General features: G+C 43.0%; 1 protein-coding gene across 9 annotated transcripts in view; it reads right to left on the bottom strand.

Annotated features, from left to right (window-relative positions):
• The window catches only part of RIOK1 (RIO kinase 1), a 32234-nt gene extending 20629 nt beyond the window's left edge, over nt 1-11605 (bottom strand). Inside the window, exons 1-5 of one of the 9 annotated variants that reach the window (XM_030552356.1) lie at nt 11415-11605; nt 11019-11130; nt 7407-7602; nt 4824-4914; nt 2796-2865 (exon numbers count right to left, since the gene is read on the bottom strand). In XM_030552356.1, coding sequence (XP_030408216.1) covers nt 2796-2865; nt 4824-4914; nt 7407-7602; nt 11019-11089 — 428 coding nt within the window. In that variant the 5' untranslated portion in view covers nt 11090-11130; nt 11415-11605. Of the gene's footprint in view, nt 1-2795; nt 2866-4823; nt 4915-7406; nt 7603-11018 lie in introns of all 9 variants that reach the window. The other 8 variants (XM_030552357.1, XM_030552359.1, XM_030552361.1 and 5 more) reach the window with 8 other exon arrangements.
• Nucleotides 11606-13375: the final 1770 nt, after the last annotated feature.

The following is a 13375-nucleotide window of genomic DNA, read 5'->3' as shown; positions in this document are numbered from 1 at the left end:
ACTCAAGAGAAATACCCATAGCTCAGACAACAGATTTTTCCAGAATGATTGCTCAAGAAGAAAATTAGGCAAGGAAAGGAGAGAAAAGAGGTCATAAACAGATAGCTAAGGGTTAATGTTCTTTTACCTGTAAAGGGTTAACACAGGGAACCAAACACCTGACCAGAGGACCAATCAGGAAACAAGACTTTTTCAAATCTGGGTGGAGGGAAGTTTTGGGGGTGAGTTCGTTGTTCTTTGTCTTATGTCTGTGCCCTCTTGGCTCTGAGAGTGATTTTTCTATCTCCTGCCTTTCTAATCTTCTGTTTCCAAGTTGTAAGTACAAGGATAGTAAGATAATAGGTTTATATTGTTTTCTTTTGTATTTACATGTGTGTAGTTGCTGGAATGTGTTAAATTGTATTCTTTTTGGATAAGGCTGTTTATTCATTCTTTTTCCTTTAAGCAATTGACCCTGTATATTGTCATCTTATTACAGAGACTATTTTTAATGTCTTTTTCTTTCTTTTTTTATATAAAGCTTTCTTTTTAAGACCTGTTGGAGTTTTTCTTTAGTGGGGCTCCAGGGAATTGAGTCTGCAGCTCACCAGGGAATTGGTGGAAGGAAAAAGTCAAGGGGAAAATCTCTTTGTGTTAGATTTACTAAGCCTGACTTTGCATACACTCTCGGTGAGGGGGAGAGATTAGATCTCTCGGTACTTGTGTTTCCAGGACTGGAAGCAGGGAATCTCCTAGGGTCGTCCAGGGAGGGGAGCCTGGGAGGAAGTAACAAGGAAACAAGGGGAGGGGGGTATTTCCCTTTGTTGTAAGACTCAAGGCATCTGAGTCTGGGGGTCCCCCAGGGAAGGTTTTGGGGAGACCACAGTAAGCTAGGCACTGCATAATTCTTAGCTGGTGGCAGCAATACCAGGTCCAAGCTGGTAACTAAGCTTGGAGGTTTTCATGCTAACACCCATATTTTGGATGCTAAAGTCCAGATCTGGGAAGAAATGTTATGACTGCATCATTACATTAAAATGGGATTCTTTTGCTGGCAAAGTACCACCAGCATTTTCTGCCTTATTGACTAATCCCACAGCCACTGAAATGAATTAGATTTGCCACTGACTTCAAAGAAAGCAGGATCAAGATCTGGCAATGACTTTAGTGACTGGCTCAGCAAATCATCCCATTTTATAGGAAAAAAATTTAATTCCAAAATTTGCACTGTAAAAATTATAAACAAAAGAAATAGTATTTTTCAATTCACCTCATACAAGTACTATAATGCAATCTCTTTGTTGTGAAAGTGCAACTTAAAAATGTAGGGTTTTTTTTGTTACACAACTGCATTAAAAACAAAACAGTGTAGAACTTCAGCGCCTACAAGTCCACTCAGTCCTACTTCTTGTTCAGCCAATCGCTAAGACAAACAAGTTTGTTTACATTTACAGGAGATAATGCTGCCCCCTTCTTATTTACAGTGTAACCAGAAAGTGAGAACAGGCATTTGCATGGCACTTTTTTAGGTGGCATTGCAAGGTATTTACATGCAAGATATGCTAAACATTTATATCCCCCTTCCTGCTTCGGCCACCATTCCAAAGAACATGCTTATGTGCTGATGACGCTCATTAAAAAAAAAAAAGCATCAGTTAAATTTGTGACTGAACTCCTTGGGGGAGAATTGTATGTCCCCTGCTCTGTTTTACCTACATTCTGCCATATATTTCATACTATAGAAGTCTCAAATGATGACCCAGCACATGTTGTTCATTGTAAGAACATTTTCACTACAGATTTGACAAAACGCAAAGAAGATACCAATGTGAGAATTCTAAAGATAGCTGCAGCACTCAACCCAAGGTTTAAGAATCTGATGTGCCTTCCAAAATCTGAGAGGGAGGAGGTGTAGAGCATTCTTTCAGACATCTTAAAAGAACAACACTGCAATGCGGAAACTACAGAACCCGAATCACCAAAAAAGAAAATCAACTTCCTGCTGGTGGCATGTTACTCAGATGATGAAAATGAACATGCGTTGGTCCACAATGATTTGGATTGTTATCGAACAAAACCCGTCATCAGAATGGACGTATGTCCCCTGGAATTGAAGCATGAAGGGACATATGAATCTTTAGCGCATCTGGCACGTAAATATCTTGCGATGCCAGCTACAACAGTGCCACGAGAAGCCTGTTCTCACTTTCAGGTGACATTGTAAACAAGCGGGCAGCATTATCTCCAGCAAACGTAAACAAATTTGTCTGTCTGAATGATTGGCTGAACAAGAAGTAGGACCAAGTGGACGTGCAGGCTCTAAAATTTTACTTATTTTATTTTTTAATGCAGTTTTTTTATACATAATTCTATATTTGTAAGTTCAATTTTAATGATAAAGAGATTGTACTACAGTACTTGTATTAGATGAATTTAAAAATACTATTTCTTTTGACTTTTTTACAGTGCAAATACTTGTAATCAAAAATAAGTATAAAGTGAGCACTGTACACTTTGTATTCTGTGTTAAAATTGAAATCAATATATTTTAAAATGTAGAAAACACCCAAAAATATTTAAATAAATGGTATTCTATTGTTTAACAGTTTGATTAATTGCACAATTAATCGTGATTAATTTTTTTAATCCTTTGACAACCCTATCCAAAATACAAACAGCATACAGAACATTTACATTCTCTAAATTTCTAGTTTATTCAGCATCACAGATCAAGTTGCAGCTCATAGTAGAAAACAATTTGAGGGTATAAGAGTTTTCAGTAAATCAACAGAAATACAGCCATCCAAAGTACTTACATATCTGATTCCTTTTGCCTAGACTTTTCTGTGACTTTGTTTATAACAGAGTCAGCAAGATTTAACCTATCTGAAAAATACATAAAAAAAAAAAAGAAGTGAAGATCAAAGAGGTTTTCCACAAACAAAACTGCAGCTACACTTTTGCTGCCAATAGACATAGACATATCACACATCACACACATTCAAGGCACATAAAGAAATATTTGTAACAAGATGATCAGGTTTTCAAAACATATGTACTAGAGACATGTGTTAACTTAGCATTCTCCTCTATGGGTCTGAGACCCACTCCAGGATTATGGAGGAGCAACTGGGCTACTGCCCTGGAGATGAGACAGTGCCTAGAGATGCTTTCCTTCAGATGGAATGTTAAACAGAAGTCTATCTGCCCTTCTCTCACGGAACTTAAAAAATCCCATGCCATTTTCCAATAGAGTAAGCAATAGCCCTCAGTGTCCAAGCCAATATCCCCTCAATATCGCTAATTCTGATGTTTACGGTAGCATGTGACTTAATGCCAAGTATACTGCTGCTGTTTATGTCTATAAATCACTGCCCTACTCACTTATCTCATCATTTTGGAAATCTTTTGGTATGAAAGATACTAGACAAAATCACTGTATCCTAGTATAAATTTGATATCATAAGATATTGTATGTCACACAGCAACTTCACCGCATACTGACTAGACAGAATATTGTAAAACCAAAAAAGCTGAAGTGCTGCAGCTGTGAGAGTGATCAGATGATGGTCTGATGGACAGCTGGGTCCCTCCATCCCAGCTAATCAGACTGTTTCTGGGGTGAAATTACAGAAGAGTTATTTTGTATAATCAGAAGGAGGCAGAGGGAAGAGAGACTGACAGCTCTCTCGGGGAGGAGGAGACTCCAGGAATGGTATCTAAAGACAAACATGATGTCTGAAGGTGACATCCAATATTAACTCTTTTAACTGTTCGGTAACAGCTGGCTAGTTATAATGCTTAAAAGCTCTCACTCAGGGTATGGCTACACTTACAGTTGTACAGCGCTGGGAGTTACAGCTGTCTTCGTACAGCTGTGTGGGGAAAGCGCTGCAGTGTGGCCATACTGACAGCTACCAGCGCTGCAGTGTGGCCACATTTGCAGCGCTGTTGGGAGTGGTGCATTGTGGGCGGCTATCCCAGCGTTCAAGTGGCTGCAACATGCTTTTCAAAAGAGGGGAGTGGGGTGGAGTGTGACAGGGAGCGTGGGGGAGACAGAGAGAGTGGATTTTTGGAGGTGACACTGTTCTCAGCTCCCTGCCTTGCAAGTTCTAAGGACTGGAAGATACACAGCGCCAACCTGCAATCAATTTAAAAGTTTCGAGCCCTTCCCCCACCCCTCTCTTATCCACTAAATGCAAATTATGCACTCCTAAATAGCCTTCAGACCACATAAGCAGCTGCTCAACACGGACTCTCCCCTCCCCCTCTGCCGCGTGACTTCTCTCTTCAAGCAAACAGCTGTGAACCTTCCCCTGCCTGTCTCCGCTCGATCAAGCAAACAGGAGCTGTTTTTGTTTTTTAGAAAAGCAGCTTGGGGGAGCTCGGAGTTCAGCCATTCTTCCAGTTTGTTGTGAGCAGGCATTCTGGGATACCTCCTAATACCCTGGAGGCCAATAACAGCGCTTTTGGTGGCCACACTTAGATTCATAGATTCTAGGGTCAGAAGGGACCAATGTGATCATCTAGTCCGACCCCCTGCACAAAGCAGGCCACAGAACCCTACCCATCCACTTCTATAACAAACCCCAGCGCTGCATCACCAGCGCTGCAATCATTACACCCCAAGCAGACCAGGTGCACAGCCAGCGCTGCAGCCAGGGAGATGCAGCGCTGAATGTGCCTTGCAGGTGTGGACAGTTACTAAGTTGCAGTGTTGTAAACCCACCACCAGCGCTGCAACTCTCCAGTGTAGCGACGCCCTCACTGTAATTAGAATGAGTCACTGAATGTCACTAAGGTGTACCTATTATCATAAAAGATGACGACAGGATTATACTTACCTAGATTAATTTTATGCTCAAATTTTCTCAGGGCCTTGTCTGTAGGAGTGGACATTTTTGCTGAATTGCAACTAGGGGTCTGTCTATTTGCCTGAAACAAAGGATTTGTTACATAATTTGCCTTCCCTAAGTAGTAGTTCTAAATACACACAGTACCTTGGGGGAGGGGGGGAATCAATTTATCTAGTTTGATCTGCTCATGTCTCTAAACACCTGTACAAGCTTATCTACATTTAGAAAATCAGAATTTGTCAGCGTACGGACATAGCTTAGAACTGGAAATGATTTCAGTTAAGAAAAAACAAAAAACATGTGTGGGTTCAAAATGCTATTAGCTAAGAGCTCGAGGAGAAGGTGCTTGTTAACCAGGGGATTGACTGTCAGTCAACTAGTGAATTTTAGCTCCCAAGAAGGAACAAGAATACCAGTGGTGGGGAAAACAAGGAGAAAAAACACCAAGAGAGAGATGGGGAGAAAAACTGAGAGGGGAAAGAGTCAGAGCAAAAAGAGAGAAGAAAGGGTGTGCATGGCTTGCCAAAGAGGCATCAGTTCCCACAGGCACTCTTCTCCAGACCCAATCAATGTCTGCCCCAGCCAGATCCCCATCATAAACCCCTAAATAGCACACACCACACATAATTCCCTCCTCCCCAGGTCTCCTTCCGAAGCCCATAAGGCAGAAACAGGTAGCCCACAAAATATGTTTTGTGCTAGCCACAACATTCTGTAACTGCTCCCCTTCAGTTTCCCAGAGATACTCTGATGTCCCTATGTCAAAGAGAAAAGGAGAAATGTTCTCCTTCCGCTGCCCAAGCTGAAAGCATAGTGAAAAGTAAATTAGTTTTCAAATTCTGTGGGTTAATTATTTAAGCTAGTAATTCAGACAAGATTTCTAACCTGATAGCATCCCTTCTAAATCCATTCACCTTTGGTGTTTTCCATAGGTTTACTTGCGTCCTTTACTAATGATACAAAGTGTATGCTTGCCCTCACACTCTCCAGTCACATCAAGCATGTCGTCTCATGAACTGGTGAGAAGGAAAGGATAGAAACCCAGGAATACAGAAGGAGGATATTGAAAAGGAGGACATCACAGTGATATCAGGGTGGGGAGATAGGTTGAGACCCCAAAGGAATGGAACAGAGTTGCAGCCACAGGCGAAACCAAGCAATAAGAGTTTGCGGTGGATGTGATATACCTAGACTTTAGTAAGGCATTTGATACGGTCTCACATGATATTCTTATAGATAAACTAGGAAAGCACAATTTAGGGGGCTACTATAAGGTGGGTACGTAACTGGCTGGATAACCGTACTCAGAGAGTAGTTATTAATGGCTCCCAATCCTGCTGGAAAGGTATAACAAGTGGGGTTCCACAGGGGTCTGTTTTGGGACCGGCTCTGTTCAATATCTTCATCAACGATTTAGATGTTGGCATAGAAAGTACGCTTATTAAGTTTGTGGACGATACCAAACTGGGAGGGATTGCAACTGCTTTGGAGGACAGGGTCAAAATTCAAAACGATCTGGACAAATTGGAGAAATGGTCTGAGGTAAACAGGATGAAGTTCAATAAAGATAAATGCAAAGTGCTCCACTTAGGAAGGAACAATCAGTTTCACACATACAGAATGGGAGGAGACTGTCTAGGAAGGAGTATGGCAGAAAGAGATCTAGGGGTCATAGTGGACCACAAGCTTAATATGAGTCAACAGTGTGATACTGTTGCAAAAAAAGCAAATGTGATTCTGGGATGCATTAACAGGTGTGTTGTAAACAAGACACGAGAAGTCATTCTTCTGCTTTACTCTGCGCTGGTTAGGCCTCAACTGGAGTATTGTGTCCAGTTCTGGGCACTGCATTTCAAGAAAGATGTGGAGAAACCGGAGAGGGTCCAGAGAAGAGCAGCAAGAATGATTAAAGGTCTTGAGAACATGACCTATGAAGGAAGGCTGAAGGAATTGGGTTTGTTTAGTTTGGAAAAGAGAAGACTGAGAGGGGACATGATAGCAGTTTTCAGGTATCTAAAAGGGTGTCATCAGGAGGAGGGAGAAAACTTGTTCACCTTAGCCTCCAACGATAGAACAAGAAGCAATGGGCTTCAACTGCAGCAAGGGAGATTTAGGTTGGACATTAGGAAAAAGTTCCTAACTGTCAGGGTAGTTAAACACTGGAATAAATTGCCTAGGGAAGTTGTGGAATCTCCATCTCTGGAGATATTTAAGAGTAGGTTAGATAAATGTCTATTAGGGATGGTCTAGACAGTATTTGGTCCTGCCATGAGGGCAGGGGACTGGACTCGATGACCTCTTGAGGTCCCTTCCAGTCTATGAGTCTATGAGTTGAGGAAGGAGAACCACCGGGGCCTGAGAAGAGGGTTGCATTGGTTAGGAGGTATGCAGTGGGTGTGTGTGAGAGGAGGACAGACAAGAGGCATGGGGATGCTCCTAAACTGAGAGTGCAGTGACAAGTCCCAACCTGAATTTATGGTTGGGGTCACATTCACATATCACTGTGCCCTACTTTAGTCCCGTTTGCAATTAGAAACTCTGAAAAGTTTCCTGGAAGTGTCTTTAACGTACCTGTGGATTGCAGCCTCCAGTTGCAGTATGACGCTTGGTGAGTCTTCCAACTGAATCATCCCAGTCCCACTCTTCATCCTCATCATCGTCATCATATTCAATTTCATCAGTGTCCACTTCCTCAGACAAACATGACGGCTGATGTTTAACTGTTACCTCTTCCTCTTTAACTGTTTCTGTGCCCTGGGTCAATTCACTTTAAAAAAAAATCTATATAAATAAACCCCATATATAAATAAATAAACCCTGTACAGAATCATTGTGAAATTAAAGTACAGTCATCCAGAAGAATGAAATAGCAAGGGTACCTCTCTGCTCAATATTTTATTATTTCACCTGCTCTGAAGAGCTCTTCTGCATGGTGGCTCTCTTTTACTATAGCACTTTAAAGTATCTTCTTCCTTTGCTTAAATGCTGTTTTGTAATTTGTTCAACTACTCTGTTCAGTGAATCACAGATATCTGGCACTCTGCAACTCCTACTGAACACCTACACTAGAAAAGACCATCCTGTTCGCTCTTCAGAGGCAGACACACTCCACTGTCCTAGCAAACTAGGCTAGGCAAGGATTCTAGCTGAGATGTTCCCAAATTGGACCTTACCGCTGAGCTGCAGAAAGCTCAACAAATACCCCGGTCTGAGAGATCACCAGATCCAGCACTAAAACTGATGACCTAGAAATGAACATTTAGTTGTTATGAGCGCTTATGATCCATCCTAACCCTGGTCCCTATGGTGTGTCAGGTCTCTTCATATTCTTCCCATGTACCTCTAATTTCTCCTTAGTTGCCTCAGGGTATGTCTACACTGCAATAAAAAACAAGCAGCATGGATGCAACTGGCCCAGGCCAGCTGACTTGGGCTCAGGGTGCAGGGCTGTAAAATTGCAGTGTAGACATTTGGGCTCACACTGGTGCCTGGGCTCCAGCCTGAACCCAAATGTCTACTCTTCTATTTTTAACCTCGCAGCATGAGCCTTGCAAGCTCAAGTCAGCTGACCCACACTCTGACACTTGGCGCTGCAGGGTTTTTAATTGCAATGTAAACATACCCTCAGATATTTGTAAGGTTCCCTCCCACATCAAAAATAAACTGAATATCACCTAAGCCTGAAACATACCAATTCTAGATTCCAGATCAATTTATCATAAGCATATGCAGTCCAGAAGATCTTTTCAGCAAATGCAATAGAAAAATGAGACCATAGGCTATAGAGGTGAAATTTACTTCTCCCCGACACAAAATCTGTGGAAATGGGTTTTTGGAAGAAGTTTAAGGATAATTTGGGAGATGGATTTTACCTCCAACATCCAGGAAAGCCACAGATTCACCACAGCCCTTCCAAGGTTGCTATTCTAGCCTATGACCTAGCATTGCCCCTCAGTACAGGCAAGTCTTATCTTATGCGGGGGTTCCGTTCCACGGTTAGCGCGTAAAGCAAAAACCGCGTATACTCAAAATTACATCCCCAAGCCCTTTAAATCCCGCCCGCAGCTCAGCGGTCATGCCAGGGAGGCATTTAAAGGGCTCCTCCGGGCTCCCTGCCGCGGGAGCCCGGAGGAGCCCTTTAAATGCCGCCCTGGCCCGGCCACTGGAACTGTGGGTGGATTTTAAAGGGATCCTCCGGGCTTCCTGCCGCGGCGGGGAGCCCGGTGGAGCCCCTTAAGTGCTGGCCCTGGCCTGGCTGCCAAAGCTGCAGGTGGGATTTAAAGGGCTCCACTGGGTTTCCTGCCGCGAAGGAGCCCTTTAAATTCCACCCGCAGCTTTGGCAGCCGGGCCGGGGCTGGCATTTAAAGGGCTCGGAGCTCCACAGTGGCTGGAGCCTCAGGCCCTTTAATTCACCCCCGGGGCTACCAGCCACCTCTGCAGCTGGGAGTCCCCTGGGTGATTTAAAGGCCCTGGGACTCCCAGCCACAGCTGGTGCCCCAGGACCTTTAAATCTTGAGGCCACACCCCCCAGACTCTGGCCCTACAACATAAGGCTGAAATCGTGCATGTTAAATGCGCGTAAGTTGCGACAGACCTGTACCTCCTACACTGGGGTTTTGAGCCACTGCATCAGCATAAATTCAGAGCCTTCTTACACGATAAGCAAAGAAGTGAGGAGGCCTCTGTGTGTATCCATTATGCTCTCACATGCGACAGCTGTAGATTTGTAGGGTTCAAGTAGGGCAAAATGTCTCACATGGACCCAATATGGGATGGGGAGGGGTGAATTTCAGCCTAAGAATTTATCAACCCTTCCCCACTGCACTTCTCCATCCTTTGCTGACAACTCTAGTATTCAATTTAGAAAGAGGATCCTGCCAGATCATAAGAACAGTCATAGACTGAGTCAGGACAATGGTCCATTTAGCCCAGTATCCTATCTTCCAATAGTAGTCAGCGTCAGATGCTTCAGAGAGAGTGAAGAGAACAGGACAAGTATTGAGTTCAGTCCCAGCTTCTGGTATGGAGAGGTTAAGGGACACCCACAGCATGGGGTTACATTCCTAATTATCTTAGTTAACAGCCATTAATGGACCTATCCTCCATGAACTTACCTAATTTCTTATTTGAACCAGTTATACTTTTGTCCTCCAAATATCCCCTGGCAATAAGTTTTATAGGTTGACTGTGGAATGTCAAATGTGCTGAACACAGGTTTTGTTAAACAAAGACAAAAAACAAAAAGAAAAAAAACTTCCACACTCAAATCAACCTTTCACAAATTTTACACATAATGGAAATATTTCCATGATTTTATTTAAACAATTTTATTTTTAAACAAAAACATTCTCCTCCATGCTTTGAAACAATTCAGGAGAATCACAGAGTGAAACAGCCTGGAAACTCCCGATAAACACATTTGCTACAAACCAATCTATTTTTATTGCCTAAGCAGAGAGCGTAAAAAATAAATAGACTTTATATATAGTCTTACATACAATTTCTAACCTGACAGCATTCCTTTAAATCTAGTCACATTTTGCATGTTTCATAGATTTTTCTTTCCTTTGATAATCATCCAAAATGTCTCTTTCCTCACAGTCCTCTGTCCCTATTTGCTCCTGGATGTAATTTACAATAGTAACTGCCTGACACCAAAATTATTCCCTTGGCAAACGAATCTGGAGTAAAACACATTGGATTACAATGTCATTGCAGGACCAAGAAGCAATAGCCATGCTGTGAAGAAGTAGGACCTGATGGGAAAAAGTATTTTTAATCATCAAGCATCCAATCCTGCAAAACATACACATATAATTGTTCAAGTGAGTGGTTCCACTTAAGTCAGCAAGACTATTCCTAACAGTAAGCACCACACCTCATAAGTAATGTTTGCAAGACTATGCAGGCCCTGATCCTCCACAGAGCTCTACGAAGAGGCCCCCTGTACCCATGCAGAAGTCTTAGGGGCCAAAACAACAGAGGAGGAAATATCATTAACAAATTGTTCCTCATTGTATTAAAAAAAAAAAATCTTGTTCCCCACCAAACCACCAACACTGCCCCAACTCTTCGACACTATCTTAAAAATACAAGAAGGCGGTCAGTAAGGGGAAAAACAAACTCTGTTCTAACTTTTCACATGATTTGAAAACTAATCTTGGCAGCCTGTTTTCTCCTTACCTGTCTGAGGAGTCTGCATCATCGAATTGTCCTGGGACTGTTCGGCACATCATCTCCTTCCTGTAATTCATTGTTGCAGTAGGTCACCACACCACGTACCGAGGACTGCAATCTGTGTCATATACACAATGTGTTCGATAGGTTATGTACTGTGTTTATGAGCTATAAACTAAATTCTATGTGCAGTCTCTTAGCTCTACACCTTACACCGAAGCTATGTCTGATGTGAAGACTACGTGTGTTAGATGTATGTATACACACAGGGTATGCTCAGGACACTCCAGTGTATACTATACCATGCAGGTTAGGCATTCTGTGCACGTTACAGTGAATACACTACACGTGTGTGTTATACACAAACACTCGATAGGCCGTGTTGTGTGTTACCGTACGCACATGCAGCGTGCTATGTACCGTGTGTGACACACATACACACGTGTTGCGTAGCCTACTGGGTGGTACGCACGCTCCCCGCTGCGCGCGGGTCCCAGGCTATGTGCGTGCGGCCCCTACGCTGGGGCTGCAGCTCCCCGCGTGCGGCGCGCGGCCTCCTCCGCGTCCCGGGACTCGGAGCTCGGACACGCGCCGCCGCGAGCACCAGCCAGGAACCACCCTCTACGGCACAGCCAGAGGCTCAAAAATGCCACGAATGCGACCGCGTGCTCTGAGAAGCCGCACCCACCCGAGTGCCGGTCTCATTTAAACCAATGCCGAGGCGCCAGGAGTGCACGCCTCCTCCGTGCAAAGTATGTAAATCCCAGCCGCACCGCAGTGTGCGTGTATCCCAAGTACCTAGATGCAGCAGTATATACACATAATATGGCACGGAGGCCAAGTACGTGCATAACTGGTACATCTTTCAGCTGCAGAAACGCAGCAGGTAGTTGGGGTACAGACCCATCGATAGACACACACGTACAATAGTTATAAGGCCAATATTTATATACATCGGTATATTTATAAATAAACGCAATATGTATATTATCGTGTTCGCACACGTGAATGTGTGTGTGTACAGGTGTTATTTTGTGAACGCTGAAATCAGGCTTCTCGAACACGGTTAGGAGCTGGCTGTCAAAACCAATAGCGCTTAATACAGTGTAAGGTTGCGGGGGATAATAAGATAAGTGACAAGTCGCTGCTGAACTTGAGCCGCGGGCCAATGAGTGGTTGTTACAAATCCCCGCCACCAGTTCCGTTTACACGTGCCCGTGAGACAAATCCGACATTCTGCTTCAATGCTCTCATCCCAGCGCCTCTCCCCCCGTTCAGGTAGCGGGATTGGTGGTGGATTTGTCATGTCACAGGGGGTCTTTGTGACGTTACCGCAGTCCTAGCCAACTGGACTTCTAAGACCAGTCAGACCCCAACCCACCTCATACGCAGATGGTCCAGGAGGGAATAGGAAGCACCTGTCCTAAATTCAGAAGTTTCCATGGATCCAAGAAGTGAGTCCATTAGAATTTAAAACCGAGCAAAAACTATGAGAAGTGAAAAGAGGTACTGCCCAGTGATAAATTTCTCCCCCACTTATAAAAAAAAATCCCAAATAGAACTGTAAGATTAAACTGGGTTAAATACAGTTCATAAAATACAAAGGGAGGGAGGTTATTATCATTACCATGATAGGTATTTCCCTAGGAAATTTTTTTTCTAAGAGAAAAACTGCTAAGCATCCCATATTATGGTATGAACTATTAACCTTAAGGAGGTCAAAGTTAAGATGCTTTTCTGAAATATTTGAACTATTTTGGTTTGCAAAAATCAGACTCATAAAAATTCTGATAAGTGTATTTTCAGTCTTTCTAGAAATACCATGAGAATTGCCTTTTCTTATGTTATTTTGGCTTATATGTCTCTGATCCAACCTGGACCAGCAAGTGTAAAGGTGCGTGAAAACTGGGTCAGGGAGAGGTTTGGGCTAAGAACTATGTGAAATCCTGGCTCCATTGAAATCGAAGGCAAAACTTCCATTGACTTCAATAAGGCCAGGATTTAATCCTGGGCCTTTTTAATTTAATCCAGTTCATCTATCTCTACTAAACGCTGGTGATTTAAAAAAAAGATGAATAAAAATATTTATAAAGTCATCCTTATTTTGTTACAGTTTATTCTAAATTGAAAGCATACTTTGTCATGTCATGTTATGTCATGCAATCAAAAATACTAGGGCTTCCTCAGAGTAGGAGACCTGGATCAGTGGATTCTGCCTTAGATCTGAAAATCTTGTAATAAGAGTTGGATCAGGCCCTTACTTCTCCACCGTGAACATAGTGAGCACACAGTCCTGTCTGTGGCAGAAGACTCTTAACTAATACCACCACTGTGGCTCCATATGCTCTTCTGCTTGTCCCTTA

This window comes from Gopherus evgoodei, chromosome 2, assembly GCF_007399415.2.
Source record: "Gopherus evgoodei ecotype Sinaloan lineage chromosome 2, rGopEvg1_v1.p, whole genome shotgun sequence".
Classification (NCBI taxonomy): domain Eukaryota; kingdom Metazoa; phylum Chordata; order Testudines; family Testudinidae; genus Gopherus; species Gopherus evgoodei.
This window is presented reverse-complemented; position numbering and strand designations above follow the sequence as displayed.